Consider the following 27,415-nt stretch of genomic DNA (forward strand, 5'->3'; position numbering starts at 1 on the left):
CTCACTTGCTGTTACTCTCGCTCTTTCTCTCCCTTTTTCTCTCGCTTTTTCTCTCACTTTTTCTTTTGCTCTTTCTATCTCGTTTGCTCTCTCTCTTTCTCTCTCTCTCTTTCACACTTTCTCAGCTGTTTCACTTTCTCTCATTCTTAGTCTCTCTCACTTTCTCATGCAGTCGGTCATTTCCCCATTGACTGCTTTATGGTTTAGGCTTTATCACTGTCTTAAGTATTGATTTGAGCCATCTCCATAAAACTTCATATAAAAGGTATTGAAGAAAACTAGCTTTTGTATTGCTAGAGTCCCTTTCACTGCAGTCCTGACCGAGTCTATCCGAGTATGACTTGAACATTCCATCCCAGTATTAACAACAAGAAAACTTATTAGCATACCTGTTGCATGATCCAAATGGCTAGAAACAGATTATTGGCAGTAACTACTAACATAAACACTTGAGACACTTTTTTCATGGGTCTCTTTACCTGATGCATTTAGTAAGACCAATTTAAACTGAAGAACATAACAGTCACTTCATTGTCAAGAATTCTCAATAAGTTTAATAAAAGAAATGCTGTGGTAAAAGCAATATCACTCAATAAACTAGATTAAAGTCAATAACTAGTATTGTTCAACACATGGTATTGAATTCAGTTCTTGAATCAAATTAGAATTTTAAAATCTAGTTAGTGAAGTACAAAGTATTTTACTGTTATGTAACTCAAGCAGAACAGATAGATAGATAATAATTTCAAGGTCAATAGGTCAAAGGTCAATGTCGCTTGAAACAAATTAGACCATACAACAAACAAAACCAAATGTAGTAAAGCAAATTATGTAAAAATAGTAGGCCTATAGTAAATATTTAATTGTATAACCCAATGACGTTTAATCAATCTAAAAACAAAGCAGCATAAATATCTCTGCTTTGATTTACCAGATTTCTATTTTGCCCAATATAACAGACCAGCTAAAAATCAAACCAAAAATCCAGCTCTTTTTTGTGATCGAAGAATCATTCACTTGCAAGAAAAACACTGAAAAAGTCTATAGAATATTACAATGTCCACATCGACAAGCATTCTCCTAGCAGATAAACACCTCAAATGTTAGCTCAAGTTGTTTTCTGTTGAAGCTAAGCAGCTTCTAGCCTGTACAATCATATGATCTCTTTCATTGGCCAATCATATGATCTCTTTCATTGGCCAATCATATGATCTCTTTCATTGGCTGTTAGCAAGATTTAGAGCAAAGTAAAATTTTTTCAACAAATTGAATACTTGTTGGTGTATTACTGACCTCACCACAACTTGGACTAGAGTTACTGACCTCACCACAACTTGGACTAGAGTTACTGACCTCACCACAACTTGGACTAGAGTTACTGACCTCACCACAACTTGGACTAGAGTTACTGACCTCACCACAACTTGGACTAGAGTTACTGACCTCACCACAACTTGGACTAGAGTTACTGACCTCACCACAACTTGGACTAGAGTTACTGACCTCACCACAACTTGGACTAGAGTTACTAAAGTTAAAAATTGAACCAGGGTATGGACATGTCTACAGGTAAAATTGAACCAGGGTATGGACATGTCTACAGGTAAATTTGAACAGGGGTATAGACATGGCTACAAGTAAAATTGAACAGGGATATGGACACAACTACAGGGGAAATCTAACAGGAATATAAACGTATCTACAGGTGAAATTTAATAGGAACTACACTAAATTTAATAGACACAACTACAGATGAAACTGGACAGAACACCAAAAAGCTATTGCTGCATCAAGTTTGTTAAACTTCTCACCGAACTGCAGTCAAAGGAAGAATTGTTTTTGGTGTGGAGATCTCACTCTGTACATTTATAACTATAGGACCATCATATGTCTTTACATGGTGCTTTTATCAATTCTTATTTACCAACCAGTGGCCAAGCTTAGCGACTGTCAGCAGTGCGTGTAGCTGGTTTCAATAACAAAATACAACAATAAAACAACTTCTCATAATATAGTATATATTCAACTTACGCTTGGAAACATTCTATTTGTGCTATAGATATTGACAATACCATCTAAGCCACAATACCTTTGCATATTATATAAATATCACAATTCACTGCACCTGAAAATATGATGTCATTCGGTCTAAAACAATATAAGAAAATTTGCAAAGTACAGCTGTCTGTGACAAGTTCATGTGAAACTTTATGATTATTGTTATTTATCTCTAGACTAGACAAACCTTTGCCAGCTCTGCAGACTAAAGATAAATATGCTCTATTTCATAGATTGTCAATGTATCATGTATCATATATAATTCTAATACTATTAATTGTAAACTGTAAAAGCGACATCATGTAACCAAAACTTGGTTTGTACTAGCAACGAACAATATGAAACTTATTTTTCTTGACTAAAAAGTTTGTGATAAGCTCCTTTCTTCTCTATAAGTTGCTCGTGTGTACCAAACTCTACGACCTTTCCACCGTCGATGATTCCAATCTTATGAGCATTTCTTATAGTTGATAATTTGTGTGCAATGATAATAGCAGTTTTATCTCTCAGTGCTTCTTCTAAACTATCTTGAACAGCCTGAAGAACAGAGGATGAACACACTTGTAGATGAAGTTATCCCAAAAGCAAGAGTGAAGTTATTCAGAAAATGGCATTGTATGATGAGATCATACAAAGTAACATTACACTATACTATGATCGAAAGTAACGATGGACCATACTATTATACAAAGTAACATTAAACCATATTATTATAAAAAGTAACATTACACCATGATATTACAGAAAACCTAATGACAACACAGTTGTTGTTGACAACACAATGAGACACATCAGTTATTGCTTTGAGAGGAGGAGATTGTCTAATGATGCTGAAGGGTACTCGAACCATGGGCAGAAGATAGGCGCTATAGGAGCTTAAGCAAGTGTGCAAAAACATGTCAAGGCTTGTTTATAGACCTAGTCATCCCCCCTTACCAATGATTTATTAACCAAACACTTTAACGATGTTCGCATATATGCTGAGCTTACCTTTGCCGACTCGACATCCAAAGCAGATGTTGCCTCATCTAAAAGCATAATTGCCGGATTTCTAAGGAGAGCTCGAGCGATAGCAATTCTTTGCCTTTGACCTCCACTTAGTAGATTACCCCTCATGCCAACATTTGTTTCATAACCCTGTGAATACAAGTAGTCCTTCAGAAGGGAATATCGCTACAGCAATTGCGTTTAAACCAATAAACAGTTCCAGATAATAATAAGCCATTTACTTAATGAGAAATTTTGTGCCTTTTTAAAACAAGTCTAAACATATAATGCTAGCGAAGTATGCACCAACAAAGTCATTGTCAATCCATGATCAACCAATTAAAAATAACCTGCATTGTCGCATAACAGCTCAATTTTCTCTATTCAGTCTGAGACAAGAATTATAGCCTATTGTAAGTACACAACTTTTTAATAGGTGCACAGCCTATAATTGATGCCTCGAAGCATCAAACAATGGAAAATATTGATATGTTTTAAACTTAGTCTAATATTGAAGTATATGGCAGCAAACCTAAAGCTAAAGTCTTACATGCTAAAATAAATTCAGTGCTTTAAGTAGTGAAGCCAATATTACTACATTCAACTTTAAGCCTGTAGACTGTGTACCTCAGGAAGAGCTGTGATAAAATTGTGAGCTTTAGCCTTAGTGGCAGCTTGTATAATTTCTGCCATTCCTACTTCTCTCGTATTGTCTCCATATGCAATATTTTCAGCTATAGATGTATTGAACAATGTTGGTTCTTGAGGAACAATTGCCAACTGTTGACGCAGCCATTGGATGTTATATCTCCTGATGTCCTGGCCATCAACTGCCTAATAGAAAGAAATGTTTCAAGTGTATTCAGAATGCAACGAATACACCTGTACAAAGAAAGTACAGAAAATAGTTTTAGAGTAATTGAGTTTAGTTCAAGCTCATGTGTCAACTCATTGTAATTCTTGTTGTGCTAGTCAAAATGACCGTTACTTCAAATATGACTCATCCAGAAGTGTTGCTTCAACCTGTGGAGCTATTTCTTAGGACACCCCTTCTCTGTAACGGTTTCTCCGTTACGGTTTCCCCGTAACAGTTTCTTCGTAACGGTTTCTCCGTAACGGTTTCTCCGTAACAGTTTCTCCGCAACGGTTTCTCCGTAACGGTTTCTCCGTAACGGTTTCTCCGTAACGGTTTCTCCGTTACAATTTTTCTGTAACGGTTTCTCTGTAACGGTTTCTCTGTAACAGTTTCTCTGTAACGGTTTCACTGTAACGGTTTCTCTGTAACGGTTTCTCTGTAACGGTTTCTCTGTAACGGTTTCTCTGTAATGGTTTCTCTGTAATGATTTCTCTGTAACGATTTCTCTGTAACGGTTTCCCTGTAACGGTTTCTCTGTAACGGTTTTTCTGTAACGGTTTCTCTGTAACGGTTTCTCTGTAACGATTTCTCTGTAACGGTTTCTCTGTAACGGTTTCTCTGTAACGGTTTTTCTGTAACGGTTTCTCTGTTACAATTTCTCTGTAACGGTTTCTCTGTAACGGTTTCTCTGTAATGGTTTCACTGTAACGATTTCTCTGTAACGGTTTCCCTGTAACGGTTTCTCTGTAACGGTTTCTCTGTAACGGTTTCTCTGTAACGGTTTCTCTGTAACGGTTTCTCTGTAACGGTTTTTCTGTAACGGTTTCTCTGTTACAATTTCTCTGTAACGGTTTCTCTGTAACGGTTTCTCTGTAACGGAGTCTCTGAAACGGTTTTTTCTGTTACGGTTTTTCTGTAATGGTTTTTCTGTAACAGTTTCTCTGTAATAGTTTCTCTGTAATAGTTTTACAAATTCCTCCATGTTTAATAAATACATTTATGATGCTGCGAACAAGTCTAAACTTACCACTCTGCCTTCTTGGCAATCGTAAAATCGTTCCAGCAGAGAAAAGCTGGTGCTCTTGCCACATCCACTCGCTCCAACAAGCGCTACTTTTTCTCCTTTTTTCACTGAAAGGCTAAAACGTTGAAGCACTTGCACCATTTGTCTGGCAGGATAGCTGAATTCAACATCCGCAAACTTTACTACTCCTTCACAGGATCCCTGCAACATTGGCTTGCCAGTTTGGATTGGCAGTTAGCTGGGATAGCAAGCACAAGGTTTTAAGATGACAGTTGGGGAACATCCTGAGAAATCATGTTAAACTGAGCAGCATTAGAATGCCTTTAAAATACTTTGCTAGATGAAAAGCGTGCTTTCTTTAAATTTTATACTGCATTCCCGATAGATAAGCATGTTAAAAGTATTTCGTTTAAATTAAGATCTATATATTCAACACAATTACGGCTGTAGAAAAGCTTTACAAATGAGACACAGCTTGTGATTCATTTATACCGTATTTATCTTAAGGAGAGTAACGACACTATGTAATAGAGAATTGAAAGTGTGGCAGCGATGAGTGATGTTTTTGGCTAAACACGCTTAAGTTATAAAAAGAAAAATAGTGCAACGATAAAGAGTAAAGGTTTACAGGGCAGTACGAGCTCATGCCACTATTCCATTAAACAAGATCATTCAGAGAGCCACTATTCCATTAGACAAGATCATTCAGAGAGCCACTATTCCATTAGACAAGATCATTCAGAGAGCCACTATTCCATTAGACAAGATCATTCAGAGAGCCACTATTCTATTAGACAAGATTATTCAGAGAGCCACTATTCCATTAGACAAGATCATTCAGAGAGCCACTATTCCATTAGACAAGATCATTCAGTGAGCCACTATTCCATTGGACAAGATCATTCAGAGGGCCACTATTCTATTAGACAAGATCATTCAGAGAGCCACTAATCCATTAGACAAGATCATTCAGAGAGCCACTATTCTATTAGACAAGATCATTCAGAGAAATACACTTTCATCTTATAAGTTTAACTAAAAAAAAGAGCACTTACTGGTTTTGAACCACCATCTGATGTTGGGTCAATTGTAGAGCAAGTCTGTTGTAATTCCTGAATGCAGGCAGCTGCTGACTTGGCCTTGAGATAGTTTGGCAGATGTGACAGAGACTCTCCAATATTTATATTTGAAAGAGTGATAGCAAGAAACACTCTAGAATCAAAAGTATCAACTGTCAATGAAGAATGTGGCTAGTTTTTTCCAATAACGTAATAATATTCTTATCTAGTCAAAAACCTAAACTCTGGTGGCGGTAGTGTATAGCAAATGAACTGTATAGCAAATGAACTGTATAGCAAATGAATGAAGCCATGGCAAGAACTCTATATCATAACATGCAAATAATGTACTAAAACAACACCTAACTGAAGAGTAAAATATGAAATATTTCTTCATAAAGAAAGTTTTACTGCTTTCTTGAAGCACCGATATACAATGTATAACTATATCAGTTCCTCATGGTTTTCACAGAATCTTCATATGGAGCTTTTAAAGCTTATCTGTGCAAGTGATCAGGTTTTGTTGTAAATCTACATTTGTAACTTTTATATGAATCTCAAGTTCTTCATTCAAGTTAAACAATATTGCTCAGAAGTCAAAATATAATAAGATAGTTTTATTGTAAAAAGATAACTATATACAGTAGATGCTAGGGTTATAGAGATGTTATATACTAGGGCTGGGCAAAGTGCGGATCTAGAGCCGCATGCGGATTTTTGCAAATTTTGTTGCAGCTCTTTCAACTCTGTGTAAATTCACCTTTTTTGACGTATATAAAAATATCCTTATAATATACTGTACAAAACTACATGCATTTTGGCATATTAGGCTTATTTAAATGTGCACTATTACTGCATTATATATAGCCTACACATGCATCATGAGTCATAGTTCATGGCATCATGCACGTGTAGCTTTTCCGATGTAGTAGTGTCTGTTGCTGACCTAATGAGGACAAAATTAGAATGCTCTAGAAATGTTCATCAGGAAGTCATTTCATCATGATTTCATAATGCTGGCTTATATAAGATGATGTCTCTTAGTTGAACATGTCATTTGCAATTAAGCCAAATAATGCAGTGGGAGTAGCAATGACATCTTTAACAAAACAAACCCTCTCCAGAGTTACAATGGGAACTTCACAAAGTAAATGAAATAGAAACTAATCTACATGATAATTCCAAGATGAGTGGACAATGGAATATGCGTTCATCTTTAGGCTTGGCAAACCGCAATGTCTTTGGTGCTAGGAAACGGTCTCCGCTAATAAGAAGACGAACATCAAACGCCATCATGAGACGAAACACAGAGAGTTTACTACTACATTTCTACTGGGATCTGTAGCTAGACATCAAAAGTTAGATAAACTTCAGAAATCACTAACTTTTTTAGAAAATATGCTAGCTTCTTTCATAGCTGCTGATAAACGCGCTACAGAAGCTCCTCTACGAGTGTCAAAGATTCCAGTAAAAGCAATGCTTCCCTATTCTCATGCTGAGATTGTGAATAATGCATGGTTGAGGCTATGGAACTACTTTTTCCAGATAAGCGTGATGTGATTGGTAAAGTCAAGGCAATACCACTTTCTAAGAAAACTGCTACTGGTAGTATTAAAAGCATTTATGATTATCTCAGTATGACTTTGCTAAACCATAAAACCAGGCAGATTACTTTCCAATCGCTATTGATGAATCTACTGATATAACGGGTTTAGTTCAATTAGCAGTTTCTGTAAGGTATGTAGGTTACTGTGTTTACACTAACAACTGGCAACAACACTAAAATTTTACTTGCTGAAATCATACAAGTGCATTTTAAGACAGTAAAGAGGGAACATAACTCCAAGTAGAAAAATATGCACCGATTTTGTGATATTTGTTTCCAAAATACTAACCCACACATTTATACTACATGTTTCTTTATAAAGCATCAGCATGTTTCTTTATAAAGCATAGTATAATTATTTAGTCCTATACCCTGTGTTACATATTCTTTGATGGTAAAGAAAGGAAGGAGGGGCTTCTTAATTTGGTTGAATTAGAAGGAGAAACCAATGACCAGGCTATCTATGATGCCCTCGTTGAAGGACTTGATAATATGAAAATAACTCTCCACAAATGCATATCTACAACAGATGGCGCTCCAACCATGGTTGGAAGAGAGCAAGGTGTCATAGCTAGATTGAAGAAGGATATGCCAGCAATGCTAGCTTCTTAATGCATCATCCACTAAACTGTTTTATGCGGAAAACTAAATGATCACTTTCAACAACTAATGTGTAAGGCTATGAAGATGATCAATTTCCTCAGAAGTCGATCAGCTCTCAGACACAGAACCTTAAGAAAGTTTCTCAAAGAAAGCGATGCCACTAGTGAAGATTTGCTAACATAAAATAACACTAGATGGCTAAGTAAGGGAAATGTTCTGTCCAGGTTGTGGAGTATTCGTCAGGAGCTAACCTCATTTTTAAATACATGCACAAGCCTGATTGCAAGACAGTTTCAAGGTCACTCATATCTAAAGATATGAATGACCTCGCCTTCCTTGTTGACACCTGTGGCCATTTGAATTATCTGAACCTCAAGCTTCAAGGGAAGAACAAGACTATCATTAATACACTACCAGCTGTTTAAGCCTTCTCCCATAAGTTGGAATTGTTTCTAGTGGATGTGTGAGATGATATGCTTCACTTTCCTACTCTAAAAGCATTTTTAGATGAGAATGAAAAAATGGCCTCTTGTACAGCTGATTACACTCACTTTATAGAAAAGTTTCAACAAAAGTTTAACAATTGATTTAGTCAGTTTCACTCTTTGAAACGCATCATACAACTCATAAAAGCACCTCAGAAGGCAAAAACTAATGGAGAGTGGGTTACTCAGTTGCCATTGAAGAGTGTTAATGCCTCATCTCTGCAACTGGAGTTGTGTAACCTCAAAGGTACAGATATAAATGAAATTGAGGAGGGCTTCTACTAGAAAGCTTCAACAAAGGCTGAATATCTACAGCTTGCTCAACTAGGAAGATGGTGGTACACCGTGTTTGTTGCTACGTGTATATGTGAATCAACATTTTCATACATAAATAATATCAAGAGCAAGTTGAGATCCACTTTGACTCGAGATCACTTGTGTCAGCTCCTAAGAATAGCATGCTGCAGTAGAGAGCCAGATTACCAAGAGATAATGAGCAGCCATAAACAATTCTATAAATCTCACTAAACTTTAAGTTATACGAAGCTCTTTAGGCTCACTTCAACATTATTCAATGCTATTGTAAAAGTAGTCTAATAAATAAATTTAATTACAATACAACTACCAAGCTTGTATTATCAGTATGAAATGTTATACGCACTGTAATACACATATTATGCGGCTCCCAAAAATCTTGCAACTATGAAATTTGGCTCTTTGAGAAAAAACTTTGCCCACCCCTGTTATATACTGTTATATACTGTACAAACAGTAAAATACATGTAAATTGTCTAATCCGTCTCGAGGCCTTTCCAAACTCACTCCTATGGCTATTCGAATAAAAAAAACTAAGCCTCAGTTGTTAATTAAATGCCTGCCCAGTAACTTTGCTGTTATTGGTTTGTATCGACAACTTCTCTCTTATTTCTTATCACTTTCACTTAGTTCAAGGTTCATGATTACAGTAATTTTATTTTAAGTTAAGGAGACTGCACACCATCAATGTCAATTCAAATTTTCAATTTTCAAGTCAATTCAGATTTCTTTTACATTTTATCTAGATGACAAGGTCTAAGGTAAAAAAACCGTATTGTATATGTTTAAAATAAAGTAAAACAAAAAATATATAGTTCCTATCGGAAAAGGGGTGTCTGTCGGTCCATTTTTTCCGAAGCCAAGATTAGAGTTGAGTATAAACTATAACTATACTCCAATTTGTGACATTCAGATTGGAAGATCAACACTCTAACATCTGCACCAATCGACTGCCTCTGGGTATTTCTGAATAATTGTACAGCTACATTTTCACTACGCTTATCAGCACACCTGACGATCTCTCACGGCACACTACGCTTATCAGCACACCTGACGATCTCTCACGGCACACTGCGCTTATCAGCACACCTGACGAGGGCAAATGTGACCTGTGACCTGTGACCTGTGAGGGCAAATCTTGGGACTTCTCCCAAGTATGGCAAAAGGGAAAAACATATTTTTAAGGCTGACTTTGGGACTCTCATTATTCAATTCGAATTTGAGAACTTGCACCGACTTCACCCATTTTGTTATATGGAACTTCTTACATATCACGAAGCAAAAACTTTACATAATTTCGTTATGTTGAGTGGAATTTACATTAAAAGGAGGTTTATGGTATAAAAGCATCTACTGTGGTTCATGGTATAAAAGCATCTACTGTAGTTCACGGTATAGAAGCATCTAATGTAGTTCACGGTATAAAAGCATCTACTGTAGTTCACGGTATAAAAGCATCTACTGTAGTTTACGGTATAAAAGCATCTACTGTAGTTCACAGTATTAAAGCATCTACAGTAGTTCACTAGAAACAAAATTCAGTTAAAAACCTCGGTTAAACATATAGAAAAAATTCAAATTCACTGAAACTAACAAACAAGAAACAGTTAGATATATTGCCCAAATTTGTATTTCGTGTAAAAAAACAACAAACTATTTCCACATCAATGTTTTTTATATAAAGCGTATGTAAAATATTGACTTGCCTCACAATATAACCGAATGAAATGTTTTCTTCTCTCCAGGGGATGTCGCTAGCAGCGAGATAACCACCAAAACCAAAACAGATAGCATACATGACATACTGTAAGCTCTGGAGGCCTGCGTAAGTTATTCCATAAAACACCGCTTTTTTCTTGTCAGTTCTGCAAAGACCAAAATTAATCTAATAAAAAGCAATGAATACTTGATACATTTCTGGTCATTTTTCAGCATTCAAAAGAAGGAAAAACAGCAAACATAAAATAAGTCTACAAATTTAATTGTCTGTTGATAAAAATATGAGAGTGTTAATATATTAAATATTATATAATCATAAACTATAGCCTATCATTATGCAATGGGTAGTATCATAATATTCATAAACTAGAATATTATACACTAGAATATAAGCATATTTCTTAAAGAGATTTATCAATTCACTGGCTGAGAGCTCATTAGCAAGACTGCAGCACAACACAATACTTATGACTTTGTAGACACAGCTCAGAGCTCATTGGTTAGAAAGAATAATAATAATGATAATGATAATAATAATAATAATAAGGATAAAGAACAAGGAGCTAGAGCACACATGGCTAATTGATGTGGCTGTGCCAGGAGGTGGGAGAGTAAAAGACAAAGAACAGGAAAAGGTTGAGAAGTATCAGGATTGGGTATGTAAGTTGAGGAAGGGTTTGTATGAAAGTTGAGGAAGGGTTTGTATGAAAGTTGAGGAAGGGTTTGTATGAAAGTTGAGGAAGGGTTTGTATGAAAGTTGAGGAAGGGTTTGTATGAAAGTTGAGGAAGGGTTTGTATGAAAGTTGAGGAAGGGTTTGTATGAAAGTTGAGGAAGGGTTTGTATGAAAGTTGAGGAAGGGTTTGTATGAAAGTTGAGGAAGGGTCGAGGAAGGGTCGAGGAAGGGTTTGTATGAAAGTTGAGGAAGGGTTTGTATGAAAGTTGAGGAAGGGTTTGTATGAAAGTTGAGGAAGGGTTTGTATGAAAGTTGAGGAAGGGTTTGTATAAAAGTTGAGGAAGGGTCGAGGAAGGGTCGAGGAAGGGTTTGTCGAGCTCCAAAAATACTGACACTGGCTTAACATCATGCTTTACTAACTACCAGAAATAATTATTATAATAATTAATGTGGCAAGTTCCCAGACAAAGTAAAATGCGACTATCATAGTGCAGACTACCGTTGCGGCAGCGTTGGCCATCATTCCAATACGAGTACCAGAAGCCTACAAAATCACTTGATACCAGAATGCACATCTCAGAGCCATAAGGCTTTTGACTCTGAATAGAAGTTACAAATAAGCGCACAACATTTATAGAAATAATTATTATAATAATTATTATTATTATAATAATAATTATTATTATAATAATAATTATTATTATAATAATTATTATTATTATAATAACAATTATTATTATAATAATAATAATTATTATAATAATAGTTATTATTATAATAATAATTATTATTATAATAATAATTATAATAATAATAATAATGTACATTACAGTGTGAACAATAATTGTAATTACTGCTTTATGTGCAATACCACATTAACATATAACAACTGAAACATAATGTTAGTTGAGTTTGTATCTATCTCCACTACTTAAAAACGCTGCATTTGCCACTGTTGGTGATAGTAAACATGTTCATTTTCTTCCGCAGCTGAGTTACTTTTATTTTTTTCCAGCTACGAGTACTACAGCTACTACAGAACTTGCACTGGTAATCCGAGGGTTGCGACAGGTGACGGTGAGAAAAAAGAGAGCAGCTGGTATCGACTTACTTTGGCCATGGCCAGCTGTACGTCGCCTGCTAAAAAGTAGGCACAAGGCGAAAACTGTTTGTTCATACACCCGACAGAAAAACAAAAAATGTTGTCTTTACACAAGTGTTGCGTTGAATTAACATTATGTTATTTTTATGTCATGCTATGTTTTTCATGTTCTGTTATACCTACATATTATCTACATGCAGCATTTTCTAACATATTTTCCAGTATGTATATTTTTTCATGCATTCATTTTCCTCACTGTATCTCATAAAAAGGCTATCATGTTGGCATTGCTTTATTATTGTGAGGTGCTAATGCTGTATCTGCCTTGACATCATACTGTCTGTGCTGTTATACATATAAATTTTATCAACACAACCACATTACTGCCGCACTGCTTGTATATACCATGTCAAAACACAGGCTATAGACGAAGAGCTGGTGAGCCATGGTTAGTGTTTTAAGTATGTAGACGTCTCCATTCAGTAAATGCTGGCGATAGCAAAATATTTTTGTAGAATTTTTTAAAAGATGCAAAATTTTTCAATACTGCCAGTTTGAAGAACTTCAGTTTGCCTAGTAATGTCAATTTTATTACCAGTTCTTTGTACAAAAATAAGACAACTCCAATTTAAGTGGTTTGAGACTGATGCATTGTCGACTAGCTGTAAAACACATTGCAGATTTCCATTGTTTTCCCCAACATTATTGACATGTATGACTGCATATGTGTATGCATACTCTGATCAGGGCAACAAATTCAGTAGACTGCATATTTGGAGTTATTTTACAGTATGAAAGACAACTCTCAATAAACCTCTTGCTGTACGGGAATCTGTTCTCGTGAACGGGTAATGCAGCTAGGATATATATATGTCAGCATTTGTTTGTCTGTCTGTCGGTTGTGTGTACAGTTAAAACAATAAGGTTTTAGAATAAAAAAAAATCCATTTTTCACTGAATTTGATATCAGAACCTCCAAATCTATCGACAGGCATGCTAACCACTAGGTCAAGGGGCTACAATACTATACAATGGAATAATTGTAGTCCTACTCATTACAACGGTTACAATACACATGATTGAAGCACTTGCCAAAATGCTATTTACGGCTACTAATATGCTTGAAGATCATGATTGATTGCGTGATTAAGCATGGCTTAAGGCATAGGCTTAAGCATGGTGCACGTAAATTAAAGAGTTTAAAAGTTAATTATAGCTAGCTTAAATCACTAGCTTATGTTACTCAAATTCATTGGGTAAAAAAAATTTACCAATGGCAACAACATTACTTGCCACTGTTTATAAGCTGCTTTTTAATTGCCCGTGCAATGCCGGGCATTCACCTAGTCATAGCACAATTATATTATAGCTGTTTGCATTGTTTACTATGTAGAAAGACAAAAATCACTTCAAAATCAAACTTGTAGATTGAATAAAGATTTTACTAAGGAGAGCAGTAAAAATGTCGCTGAAGAATCCAGTACACGTTGTGTAGGAATGATGTTACAAAACATGGCCATGAGGTGATGTTTGTATTTATCAGCTTATTCGATAGACCAAAGGCACTTTGGTCATATTGGTATCTTAAGTCAAATAGATGTCTTACAAAGTTTTGTGATATGATAAAACTTATCTAACATGTTACCTTATTAGGTTGAGTATCAAATATAAACCCAAACAGTCAAACACTAAATACACAAGCGATCACAAGTTTTTTGGGCTGGATAAGGAAGCTAGACCTTGGCAAACATACTTGTGGAGAGGAAGAAAGAGCTCATCATATTTCTCAGTGAAGTACATTTGTCTATTAAATGCTGCCACGGTCTTCATGTTAGTTATTGCTTCGTGTGCAACCTATGCGACAAGAGAGACCATGTAGAGTATAACTTAACAGATGACCACTATCTAATCTTTTTAAACATGTTTTATGATGTGGTTGATACAGTATTTAAAGATTCAACTAGGATGTTAGTTGAGCCGATGGTATTGAAGACCAAATCCAGTTGTATTGACAATTTTAATAACAATAAACTTTACTAGTAATGAAAGCATTTCTTACTTCAGAGGTGCTAAAGGTCAAGTACTTGCCAACATGCTTATAATGACGCAGCAAGCCGTCAAATAGTTTATTCTAGTTTTCTTCTTGACAATCATTGTTGCAAGAAACTTAAATGTTAATATTTTTCTCAACTTTAAAAGGATCATAACAAGATACTTTACCTTTCCTCCATTTTCAATGCTGATTTTGTCTCGTTTTGACCTTGCTGCAAATGCTTTCCGCTGTGCAACTTCAACGAGAATTGACAGAGGCAGAAAAAGTAGAACAAGCAGCGCAAGTTCCCAGACAAAATAAAATGCGACTATCATAGTGCAGACTACCGTTGCGGCAGCGTTGGCCATCATTCCAATACGAGTACCAGAAGCCTACAAAATCACTTGATACCAGAATGCACATCTCAGAGCCATAAGGCTTTTGACTCTGAATAGAAGTTACAAATAAGCGCACAACATTTATAGTATATATTTGAAGAATAGAAAATTTGGTCAATTCCATGTTATAATTTGTTAATATAGAATATTTACATGTTGAATATGCTCTCTTTTGCTTTCCCAAATACCTGCTGTAGGTACCTAGAGAAGGTACCTGGAGCAGGTACTTACAGAAGGTACTTACAAAAAGGACCCACTATAGGTACCTACAAGAAGTACCTTCTGTAGAAACCTTTTGTAGGCGCTCTTTGTAGTCACCTTTTGTAGGTACCTTTGTGAGAACCTTCTGTGAGGATCTACAGCAAAATCCATTGCCAGAAAGCCGCTTACTGAAGGTACCTAATAATACAAGCCACCTACAAAGCTACCTACAAAAGGTACTCCTTAACAACTATTTATGATGAGAAATGCATTTATTTCGATAAAATGAGTAGACTTTCATTTGGTTGAGATGCGATCTTTGGTAGCTTGTGTACAAATTATTTACCACTCCAACTGTTTATAGCAATGAAATTCATTGAGACAGTGATGCCTAATTAGATGTAAATTAATGGATTTTCTTTAATGACAATATATTTGGCACTGGTCCGCCACCAGAAATTTTCCCTAAATGAGCAAATTTTAACGGCCCCTTTGAACTAATACAACAGGTGCTGGAAAATTGATCAGTTTCCAATTTATTTTAACCTATTGTGTAGTCACATTGAAAGAAATTTAAACAGCATATGGTGTATTAAACAGCATATGGTGTATTAAACAGTGTATGGTAGATTAAACAGTGTATGGTGTATTAAACAGTGTATGGTGTATTAAACAGTGTATGTTGTGTTAAACAGTGTATGGTGTATTAAACAGTGTATGGTGTATTAAACAGTGTATGTTGCGTTAAACAGTGTATGGTGTATTAAACAGTGTATGGTGTATTGAACAGTGTATGGTGTATTAAACAGTGTATGGTGTATTAAACAGTGTATGGTGTATTAAACAGTGTATGGTGTATTAAACAGTGTATGGTGTATTTAACAGCGTATGGTGTATCAAACAGTGTGTGGTGTATTAAACTGTGTATGGTGTATTAAACAGCGTATGGTGTATTGAACTGTGTATGGTGTAATAAACAGTGTATGGTGTATCAAACTGCAATAATGCATCAGTTGAGCTCTATGATCTCAGCTATAATATCGTGTGAGCAAACCTGTAGAGTGAAGATGACAGAATGTAGACTAGACTTACCCCTTTAACAAGCGGTGGCTCGGAAGATAGTCTGCTGGTGAGAAGGCCTACACTGTGCTCGCTGTCGTCAAAATATGTCATGTCCTGTTTTACGATTGCAGTGAAACACTGCTCTCTGAGTCGACTGGTAAGTCTTTCGCCAGAGATACCAAAAGTAAGAGTCTGGAGAAAGTAGGCAATTGCAGCAACAATGCCGAGCACAACCACATCAATTGCGAGGAGGGAAGCGGCTTCAACGTTATCAGCATTTGAGCCATCGACTCGATGTAGAGACTACAAATAATGTTAGACATATGTTTTAGATACAATGAACATAAATCCTAAAACATTGGTTGATGTTTTAAATAATTGAAGGTCAGATTCTTCCATCAGTACACAATCTTTGCACGCTTAATAACTCTTTAATCAACTTTTCATAGATTATTTTATTAGTACTTTATTATTTTGTCTGACTTTTTAACAAGCATTTTGTTATAGCAAATATTATACCGCTACATAAAGTAGATGAGTCTTGTTATCTATAGAGATATGCACTATTCTGTGAACCTTTTATCAGTTTGTGTAGAAAAAATAGAACATCAACTTTTTTCATGTGATCTAGTTAAAAGTTAAACACTATAAAAGGCATCTATCAAGACTAAAATTTCTACTACCTGTTAATAAGTCTCTCGGTAAAACTTTGACGTTCAAAGATGATTTTTCTTAAGCAAAAAGATTTGATCAGAAATAGACCAAAAATTTAGTATGTGTTAATAATTGAAGTAAATTATAAATACAATCGAAACTCAACACCTGAGAACCAGTGGCAAAAAATAACCAACTCCCGATATGAAGGACATTTTCTTGAAAACAACAATATGAATTTTATTTGAAGGTCCGAATGTAAAGTCTTAGTCATTATTTGCATGTAGAATGTAAGACTCGAGCAGCATCTCATAGCATCAACTCACATGAATGATTTCCGTGACTATGATGGCACTAACAGCAGGCGTGCAACCTGAGACCACAGAGCAGATAACTCCTAAGGTTATTATACTCCATTCCGGTTTGTTGATAGCAAGGATATCCAAGGTTGTGAGTTTGTGTGGAGCATCACCTGTTCTAGTTTCATTTGCTGCTCCCCAGTCCCCACCCTACAACATTACAGGCAACATGTTGCAGCGTATTTTGAGAATGACAACAGTAAAGTCTATACTTTTGGCAAAATCTGAAAATAACAAGCTACATTTTTTTAACCCTAATCAATTTTTTGTAAGAGAATCATAAATCATAAGATTTCCCTATCATTAAAATTTTATTGCTAGCTACAGTAGTTTCACGTCATGGGCAATGCATGTTTATCAAGCTAGCTTTTATAGAATCTTTTTAAAATAGCGTAGCTGTAAACACAGTTCAATTAAATATGTACTTGTGGGTACTTGATACTTGGTACTGTACTTGATTACTATGTACTACTGCCTATCACAAGCATCAGTATAACTTTTGGTTGTGGTTGGCCAAACGACAATGGCATGACCAAAGCTATTTAGTTGAAAGCCTTTTCCTTTTTTATTTTGGTTGCTTTTGCCAACCAAAATTTTAAATATTTGGTATTGCTTCTTTAAAATATGAGCTTAAAATTCTTATAAAACGATTTTTGATGCTAGTTGATTGCTATATCATGCTAGTTGAGATAATGAAAGGCGCGCTATATCATGCTAGTTGAGGTAATGGAAGGCACGCTATATCATGCTAGTTGAGGTAATGGAAGGCACGCTATATCATGCTAGTTGAGGTAATGGAAGGCACGCTATATCATGCTAGTTGAGGTAATGGAAGGCACGCTATATCATGCTAGTTGAGGTAATGGAAGGCACGCTATATCATGCTAGTTGAGGTAATGGAAGGCACGCTATATCATGCTAGTTGAGGTAATGGAAGGCACGCTATATCATGCTAGTTGAGGTAATGGAAGGCACGCTATATCATGCTAGTTGAGGTAATGAAAGGCACGCTATAAATATCTATTAAAAACTTATACCGTATGTTTGAGCGATTTCGTAGATTTCATGACGTCAGGATGTCATAATGTCAGGATGTCACGATGTCAGGATATCATGATGTCGTGATGTCATGATGTTATGATGTCAGGATGTCATAACGTCATGATGTTATGATAATAGGATGTCAGGATGTCATGATGGTATGATGGTATGATGTCATGATGTCAAGATGTCATGACGTTGTGATGTTATGGTGTCAGCTTACCAATGAAGAATTAGACAAAATAGAAGTCGTGCTACTTGAGTGCAAATACTGATGACGCTGAGGAAAGGCTACTGTCATAGAAGATCTTGCTTTGGCATTCTCTTCCTACAAAACATACACTAAATGTTAGCACGCAGCATAGATTAACAGCTAATACAAAACATACATTACCTGATAGTACAAAATGAAAGCTAATCTTCTGTATTAGTTTTATTACCGGGTTTAGAAAAGCATAATAATGAACTTAATATGCCATCTGTGCAAACAGCTTCATAAATTAGGATTACATAACTGTTAAACACTCATGTTGTCATACATAACTGTTAAACATTCATGTTGTCATACATAACTGTTAAACACTCATGTTGTCATACATAACTGTTAAACACTCATGTTGCCATACATAACTGTTAAACACTCATGTTGTCATACATAACTGTTAAACACTCATGTTGTCATACATAACTGTTAAACATTCATGTTGTCATACATAACTGTTAAACATTCATGCTGTCATACATTTTGACAATTTATCTTAAAAAAACACAGATCAGATAGTTTTGACAGTTATTGCACTGAAAAGTTGAGTCAACCAACAAGAAAGAGGTGAGACTATGAAAAAAGGAAGAACATGTGAACAAAGACTTGTTCTGTAATGGTTGTATCAGAAAGGTTTTCACACCGGTATGAGATTTTACACACTAGTCTGAGATGTCACATACTAGTTTGAGATTTTACACACTAGTCTGTGATGTTACACACTAGTCTGAGATGTTACGTACTAGTCTGAGATGTTATATACTAGTCTGAGATGTTACAAGCTAGTCTGAGATGTTGAGCATCTCTAAAAGGCTACCAGATAAACATTCTCCATTTTGTATAAACCAAATGATTGTCCAAGGTATTCTCACTAAATAAACTGTTAAAAGATTAAAAAAAGATGAAACTGACTTTTTGAATTTCAAGGATTCTAGAGTAATATGTCCCTTTCTTTGCTAGGAGTTGATCATGGGTGCCTTCTTCATGAACTTTACCATCGCGGAATGTACAAATTTTGTCACATGGTTTAACGCAGGGTAGGCTGTGTGTTATCATTAAAGTTGTTCTTCCTCTGGACACCTAAACAGCAACTGTTATTAGCTAGCTATCACAACGGTTATACCATTATAGTTTACCTTTCTACTTAGCACTTAGAGGGATGACAAATGATGACCAGATAAAACAGCTATTAAGAGTTCTTACTTCTGGCTGAAACCATAAAGATTTATACAGTGTCACATGTGCCATGTTAAAATAGGTCTTAATCAGAATAATATATACACAATAAAAATATATTATGAAGCTGTAATTTAATTATAAAGTGATAAATTTATAACAAACACAGTCAGAAACTGTAAGAGACAACAAGATGCTTTAAGTAGGTTACACAGAGTAGACATTGACCTAACATAATGCTTTAAATAGGTTACACAGGGTAGACATTGACCTAACATAATGCTTTAAATAGGTTACACAGGGTAGACATTGGCCTAACATAATGCTTTAAATAGGTTACACAGGGTAGACATTGGCCTAACATAATGCTTTAAATAAGTTACACAGGGTAGACATTGACCTAACATAATGCTTTAAATAGGTTACACAGGATAGACATTGACCTAGCATAATGCTTTAAATAGGTTACACAGGGTAGACATTGACCTAACATAATGCTTTAAATAGGTTACACAGGGTAGACATTGACCTAACATAATGCTTTAAATAGGTTACACAGGGTAGACATTGGCCTAACATAATGCTTTAAATAGGTTACACAGGGTAGACATTGGCCTAACATAATGCTTTAAATAAGTTACACAGGGTAGACATTGACCTAACATAATGCTTTAAATAGGTTACACAGAATAGACATTGACCTAGCATAATGCTTTAAATAGGTTACACAGAGTAGACATTGACCTAACATAATGCTTTAAATAAGTTACACAGGGTAGACTATGACCTAACATAATGCTTTAAATAAGTTACACAGGGTAGACATTGACCTAACATAATGCTTTAAATAGGTTACACAGGGTAGACATTGACCTAACATAATGCTTTAAATAGGTTACACAGGGTAGACATTGACCTAACATAGTGCTTTAATTAGGTTACACAGGGTAGACATTGACTGACAGTTATCCGCTGAAGGTTCACACAGGTAGGCTGCTCTGGTGAGTGATAAAAATTGGGAATCACTAGCTATAGTAAAAACATAAAGCTCAGAGGAAATTTAGCGTATGTGAGTGCTGTCTATGACACCAATTTAACCTACAGTACATAACGTAAACACATTGCAAAGTTAGTAAAAATGTAGACACGGTCTGAGAGCATTTGTAATTCTTTAGATCTATGCAAGTGCGAAAAGTCTTCTTTCTTACTCTTGCAACCATAGCTCAAAATCTCTAGTGTTTACATACACAAGGTTTAGTTATTCAGCTCCTAGTAATACTTTCAGGATTAAATGCTCTAATAATATGATAAAAATAGAAAACTGTCTGTAAATATCAGTACCTTCTTTAGAGTCTCATACAGGGTGTCTTTGTTTTCTGAGTCTAAGAAAGTCATTGGCTCGTCCATAAGTAAAATGGAAGGGTTTCGAACAAGAGCTCGGGCTATCGTTATTCTCTGTTTCTGACCACCGCTAAGTTGCATGCCATTTGATCCAACAAGAGTGTCGAAGCCCTATGGAAAGATATTCTGTGATAGCTATCACAGATAAACGATAGCCTCTGTACTTGATTACTAAAATACAATACATTTTAAACATAAACTATGTTGCACTTTTTTTAATGTAACTTTACCGTCATGAAAAGATTATTGACATATCACCTCTACCTAATACTCATTTGCATTTTAGTAACATATATCTATAATGATAAATTTCACGGAAATGTTGAACAGTAATTATTGAACGGTAGCCAATGAAATGAACACTTCGAAATAAGAATTAGAAACATGTACCACAAACATAGTACCAAACATAGCATAGTCATAGAACTAAACATACCACAGACATATTAGCAAACATACTACAGACATGGTACTAGACATATCATATTGTCAACATGTTGTGTTAGAGCTAGCACATTGTTTTTTGATGTCAGCATACCAGTAGTATAGCATCAGTGATTAGCAAAAAAGATGATTTTTCACAAAACTCAAAACACCTATATTACATTATGTATATTACATTACATATATCACATCACCTATATTACAGCACCTATATTAAATCACCTATATTACATCATCTATATTACAACACCTATATTACATCACTTATATTACATCACCTATATTACATCACCTATATAACATCATCTATATTACACCACCTATATTACATCACCTATATTACATCACTTATATCGCATCCCTTATATTACAACACCTATGTTAGATCACCTATATTACATCACCTATTTAACATCATCTATATTACACCACCTATATTACATCACCTATATTACATCACTTATATCGCATCACCTATATTACATTACCTATATGACATCACCTTTATTACATCATCTATATTACAACACCTATATTACATCTCTTATATTACATCACCTATATTACATCACCTATATTACATCACTTATATCACATCACCTATATTACAACACCTATAATACAACACCTATATTTGATCACCTATATTACATCATCTACATTACAACACCTATATTACATCACTTATATTACATCACCTATATTACACCACCTATATTACAACACCTATATTACATCACTTATATTACATCACCTGTATTACATCACCTATATTACATCACTTATATCACATCACCTATATCACCTATATTACATCACTTATATTACATCACTTATATTACAACACCTATAATATTACATAGGTGTTTTGAATTTCACTACAACAAATGAGTTTGTTGTAGTGAAATTCAAATGATGTTTTGAATTTCACTGACCTCAGGCAGCTGTGTTATGAAATCGTAACAATTAGCTTGCTTGGCCGCGTTATCTATGTCTTCTTGCGTCACTTCATCCATCCACTTGGCACCGAGTCTAATATTCTCTCCTATTGTAGTAGCAAATAGCACAGGTTCCTGAGAGATCATTCCAATATGGTTTCTAAGCTCAGCCAAATCATACTCTCGTATATCTTTTCCATCGATGAGAATCTGTAGAAGGGAGCATGTTTGAAGCTCACACTCTATCAAATGATAAACACACATGTCTATGGTGAGCTGATGGCCACGCAATAAAGCTCACACTCTATCAAATGATAAACACACATGTCTATGGTGAGCTGATGGCCACGCAAAAAAGCTCACACTCTATCAAATGATAAACACACATGTCTATGGTGAGCTGATGGCCACGCAATTTTGACATGCATGAAGATCTTTAAATCACAGTCTTTACATGGAATGACTGCAATGCATGCAAAAGTTTAAAATGCTTGCGTGGGAAAGGCCATTTTTAATTTTCAATTGAACCTTGTGAATGACAAGAAGCCATTTATAATACTTAGGTCAGTTGTCGCTATTTTTAGTATTTCTTACAGCTATTAAATATTTAGTCTTTCAACCACTATTACAGACAAGTGGTATGCCATAGCAAACAACATTGTTTTAAAAACTAAAGCGCTATGGCATGTACATCTGCTTTAGTATACCCGCTCTGGTACACCCACTTTGGTACACCCGCTCTAGTGCACCCACTCTACTACACCCTCTCTCTGGTACACCTGCTCTGGCACGCCTGCTCTAGTACACCCACTGTAGTACACCCACTATGGTACACCCCCTCTGGTGCCTTTTAGGTAGCTGGTGCACTGCAAGAGCACTTCAGAAATAACTTTTCCTATGCAGTCATCTGGCTGGCTTCAAGTAGTCCATGTGATAATGGTAAATAAAAGCTGCCATTTTGTATTAGGCCTAATCAGATAGTGGGATTGCAAAGGCCGAATACAAGCTTGTTTTATTCGCATTATTGAGAGAGGTCAGATTTAGGGATTAACTTATTCCATTGATAGCAAATGGTAAGATATATTGTTAATTGGGTGACAAGTTTTCTGGCAATGATATCACAGCTGCCAAAGAGGCGGTTGATTGCGCTCAGTGAGTATGCTGGCCACTCTATCTTTATTGGCTCACTCATTGTCAGCGATATATTTCAAAATGATGTTGTAAATGCACTGAAAAATGCATTTTGGATTAAGGCAATATTCACACCGGATATACTAATAATTAAATGTACCTGACAAACAACGGAATATTCTAAACATGAAATTAAAACATGAAACATTTAATTCATTTTACAGGTCTTATAGTAAGACTTTATGCTCAAATGTCAACCAAAAACTTTTTTCTTTTGCCTTTTGTCTTCAATATAGTTTGAGTGGTTATTACTAGGCTGACTCTAGCTATTACTTATGCCCATTTACTTTGAGTTCATCTAGTCTCACAATTCAGTAAGCGCAGGAACCACTGCAGAGAGAACAGTTAAAGAAGTCAATTAGATAAGAAAGCACAATTGAATCATTACAACCAACCTGGCCGCTGTCGCACTCATAGAACCTCTGCAATAGCTGTATGGTTGTGCTTTTACCACTTCCATTGTCACCAAGTAAGGCTACTAGCTGTCCTTTTCTTATGGTCAAATTTAGGTCCTTTAGCACCTGGTTGTTGAAGAAAGTTAGTTGTAACAAATAAAGTATAGCTCAAGCATCTCACACTTATCTCAGGTAACATCCCAGGTAACAAGTTTGGGTTATATTAGCGCAGTACATATGCAGCAGTAAGTACATAATATCTGTAGATGTGATATACACAGTACATATGCAGCAGTAAGTACATAATACCTGTAGATGTGATATACACAGTACATATGCAGCAGTAAGTACATAATACCGGTAGATGTGATATACACAGTACATATGCAGCAGTAAGTACATAATACCTGTAGATGTGATATACGCAGTACATATGCAGCAGTAAGTACATAATATCTGTAGATGTGATATACACAGTACATATGCAGCAGTAAGTACATAATACCTGTAGATGTGATATACACAGTACATATGCAGCAGTAAGTACATAATACCGGTAGATGTGATATACACAGTACATATGCAGCAGTAAGTACATAATACCTGTAGATGTGATATACACAGTACATATGCAGCAGTAAGTACATAATACCGGTAGATGTGATATACGCAGTACATAAGCAACAGTAAGTACATAATACCGGTAGATGTGATATACACAGTACATATGCAGCAGTAAGTACATAATACCTGTAGATGTGATATACACAGTACATATGCAGCAGTAAGTACATAATACCGGTAGATGTGATATACGCAGTACATAAGCAACAGTAAGTACATAATACCGGTAGATGTGATATACGCAGTACATATGCAGCAGTAAGTACATAATAACGGTATATATGTTGTATAACTTGGCAAAGGCTTGCTGCTCAAATTCAAAGTTCTTGTTTATTTCTGTCTTCTCTATTGATTATCACCCGACAGGGAAAATGAAGTTTTATTGAAAAAATCACGTGATTCTATAACCAAAGCAACCAGTACAAAAAATCGCATTGAGGTTATAGCCATGTATGTTATGACAATGATGCTACAACAGCGGAAGGTTATAGCAATAATGCTACAACAGCGGAGGTTTGTAGCAATGATGCCAAAATGGCAAAGGGTTGTAGCAATGATGCTAGAACTACAAAGAGTTATAGCAATGATGCTAGAATGGCAAAGAGTTATAGCAATGATGCTAGAATGGCGAAGTGTTATAGCTATGATGTTAGAATGGCGAAAGGTTATAGCAATGATGTTTAAATGACGAAGGGTTATAGCAATGATGCTAGAATGGGAAAGGGTTATAGCATTGATGCTAGAATGGGAAAGGGTTATAGCAATGATGCTAGAATGAGGAAGGGTTATAGCAATGATGCTACAACAGCGGAGGTTTGTAGCAATGGTGTCAAAATGGCAAAAGGTTGTAGCAATGATGCTAGAACAACAAAGAGTTATAGCAATGATGCTAGAATGGCAAAGAGTTATAGCAATGATGCTAGAATGGTGAAATGTTATAGCTATGACGCTAAAACGGCGAAAGGTTATAGCAATGATGTTTAAATGACGAAGGGTTATAGCAATGATGCTAGAATGGGAAAGGGTTATAGCATTGATGCTAGAATGGGAAAGAGTTATAGCAATGATGCTAGAACGAGGAAGGGTTATAGCAATGATGCTATAGCGGGAAGGGTTAATATGATATCACGTGATTCACGATAATTATGAGATTTTTCATTTCCCTGATGTCAGCTGCCTATCAATAACAAAACCAAAGAAGTAAATAGAAACTTTTCATTTAGGCACAAAGCATGCGGTATTGACACCACTTCGCTGGTTTTGGCGATAATAATGCTAAAACTAGAAAAAAAGTGTAATGCATAAATAGGCCTATAATGATTTTTAATTTAAACACAATGGTGATATATTCAAGTTCATGCAAGAAGTTTTCAGTCGGAAGAACATTTAGTTAGGAACTTTTTAGCATTCCTTAGATACTCTGTAGTCAGCTGAAAAAAAACTTATAATAAAATGTTATTCAAAAATGTCATACCTGCACTTCAGGTCTTGTTGAATATGCAAAGTTCACTTTTTGAAACTTTATGGCTCCTTCAATTTTATCTGGTTGAAGTCCTTCCTTCATAGATAAATCAATCTCCACATGCTGAATATAAATAGCAGACAAAACTCTACTCCTGCATCATCAACCATTACCCAGAGCCATTTGCTGAATACATACCATTTCTACATGGATGAATCAATGACCATTTATTTAAGGACAGTTGGTAAATATATCAATTGAGGAGGAAGGATATCGTTCCCTAAGCAATAAATTTTACCGTGGTGCTGAACAATGCTCTAGTGATGTCACATCGCTATGGAGCTAGCAAACATAGCCCTTGAGCTAGAGGAAAGTCATTCACTCCACTATACATGTAACTTGTAGGAGGCACGATGAGTTTACCCTGCGAGGCATGCACTAATGTGTCCTATTAAAGATCACCTTTCCTGATTTACGCAAACAAACTCAAAAAAGTATGAGCATTAACTTTTTTACCTTGTATCATGAGATGGAAAAACACATCAAAAGTTTGCCATGAAAATGTATTGAAGATTTGCATCAATAACTAGCTGACTAGGTGAGTAGCAATTGGTAGCAAGCTGCATAAGCTAGCGATGAGACTGCTCCTGTTTTCGAATGGTCGTTAACATCATTGAATAAACTTTTCACCTTACTGAGTTTTTGCTGTGTTGGCAAAAGGATTTCTTTAAAAAAACTAAGATACATTTTTTTTGATAATATACAATCAAAACTTTAAATGGGACCAATAACACTTAGTAATAAAACTTTGTAATTTTCATGAATAATTATAAACTTGTGAGGAAACTTTATGTATTTTTACTATGGCAGTAATTCAGAGATATTTTATGACTTTTACAAATGTTTAATGACAATTTTTCGGCAGGCTAACACTCGCATCAATCAGGTCGCTTGGAATTGTAATTTCTGGTGTTTCAACAGCAAAGTTAAACTAAAATTATAAATGGAGCAGAGTAAATAAACAAAGAGAATAGTCTTAAAGGCTGCTAAAAGATTTGTTTTTCTTTCTTAACTACTAAAAGTTACTCTCAAAGTTACTCTCAAAGTTACTCTCAAAGTTACTCTCAAAGTTACTCTCAAAGTTACTCTCAAAGTTACTCCCAAAGTTACTCCCAAAGTTACTCCCAAAGTTACTCCCAAAGTTACTCCCAAAGTTACTCTCAAAGTTACTCTCAAAGTTACTCTCAAAGTTACTCTCAAAGTTACTCTCAAAGTTACTCTCAAAGTT

At 35.5% G+C, this 27,415-nt stretch overlaps 1 protein-coding gene across 2 annotated transcripts in view; it reads right to left on the reverse strand.

Annotated features, from left to right (window-relative positions):
* Positions 1 to 1,998: 1,998 nt before the first annotated feature.
* LOC137389773 (ATP-dependent translocase ABCB1-like) overlaps positions 1,999 to 27,415 on the reverse strand; it is a 54,216-nt gene continuing 28,799 nt past the window's right edge. For both annotated transcript variants that reach the window (XM_068075869.1, XM_068075868.1), the window contains exons 11-26: positions 26,140 to 26,250; positions 24,042 to 24,167; positions 22,453 to 22,665; positions 21,014 to 21,184; positions 19,409 to 19,576; positions 18,458 to 18,562; positions 17,161 to 17,343; positions 16,211 to 16,483; positions 14,708 to 14,911; positions 14,241 to 14,341; positions 10,699 to 10,857; positions 5,981 to 6,137; positions 4,929 to 5,126; positions 3,673 to 3,879; positions 3,049 to 3,195; positions 1,999 to 2,595 (exon numbers count right to left, since the gene is read on the reverse strand). In XM_068075869.1, coding sequence (XP_067931970.1) covers positions 2,404 to 2,595; positions 3,049 to 3,195; positions 3,673 to 3,879; positions 4,929 to 5,126; positions 5,981 to 6,137; positions 10,699 to 10,857; positions 14,241 to 14,341; positions 14,708 to 14,911; positions 16,211 to 16,483; positions 17,161 to 17,343; positions 18,458 to 18,562; positions 19,409 to 19,576; positions 21,014 to 21,184; positions 22,453 to 22,665; positions 24,042 to 24,167; positions 26,140 to 26,250 — 2,715 coding nt within the window. In that variant the 3' untranslated portion in view covers positions 1,999 to 2,403. The remainder of the gene's footprint in view (positions 2,596 to 3,048; positions 3,196 to 3,672; positions 3,880 to 4,928; positions 5,127 to 5,980; positions 6,138 to 10,698; positions 10,858 to 14,240; positions 14,342 to 14,707; positions 14,912 to 16,210; positions 16,484 to 17,160; positions 17,344 to 18,457; positions 18,563 to 19,408; positions 19,577 to 21,013; positions 21,185 to 22,452; positions 22,666 to 24,041; positions 24,168 to 26,139; positions 26,251 to 27,415) is intronic.

This window comes from Watersipora subatra, chromosome 3 (genome assembly GCF_963576615.1).
Source record: "Watersipora subatra chromosome 3, tzWatSuba1.1, whole genome shotgun sequence".
Classification (NCBI taxonomy): Eukaryota; Metazoa; Bryozoa; class Gymnolaemata; order Cheilostomatida; family Watersiporidae; genus Watersipora; species Watersipora subatra.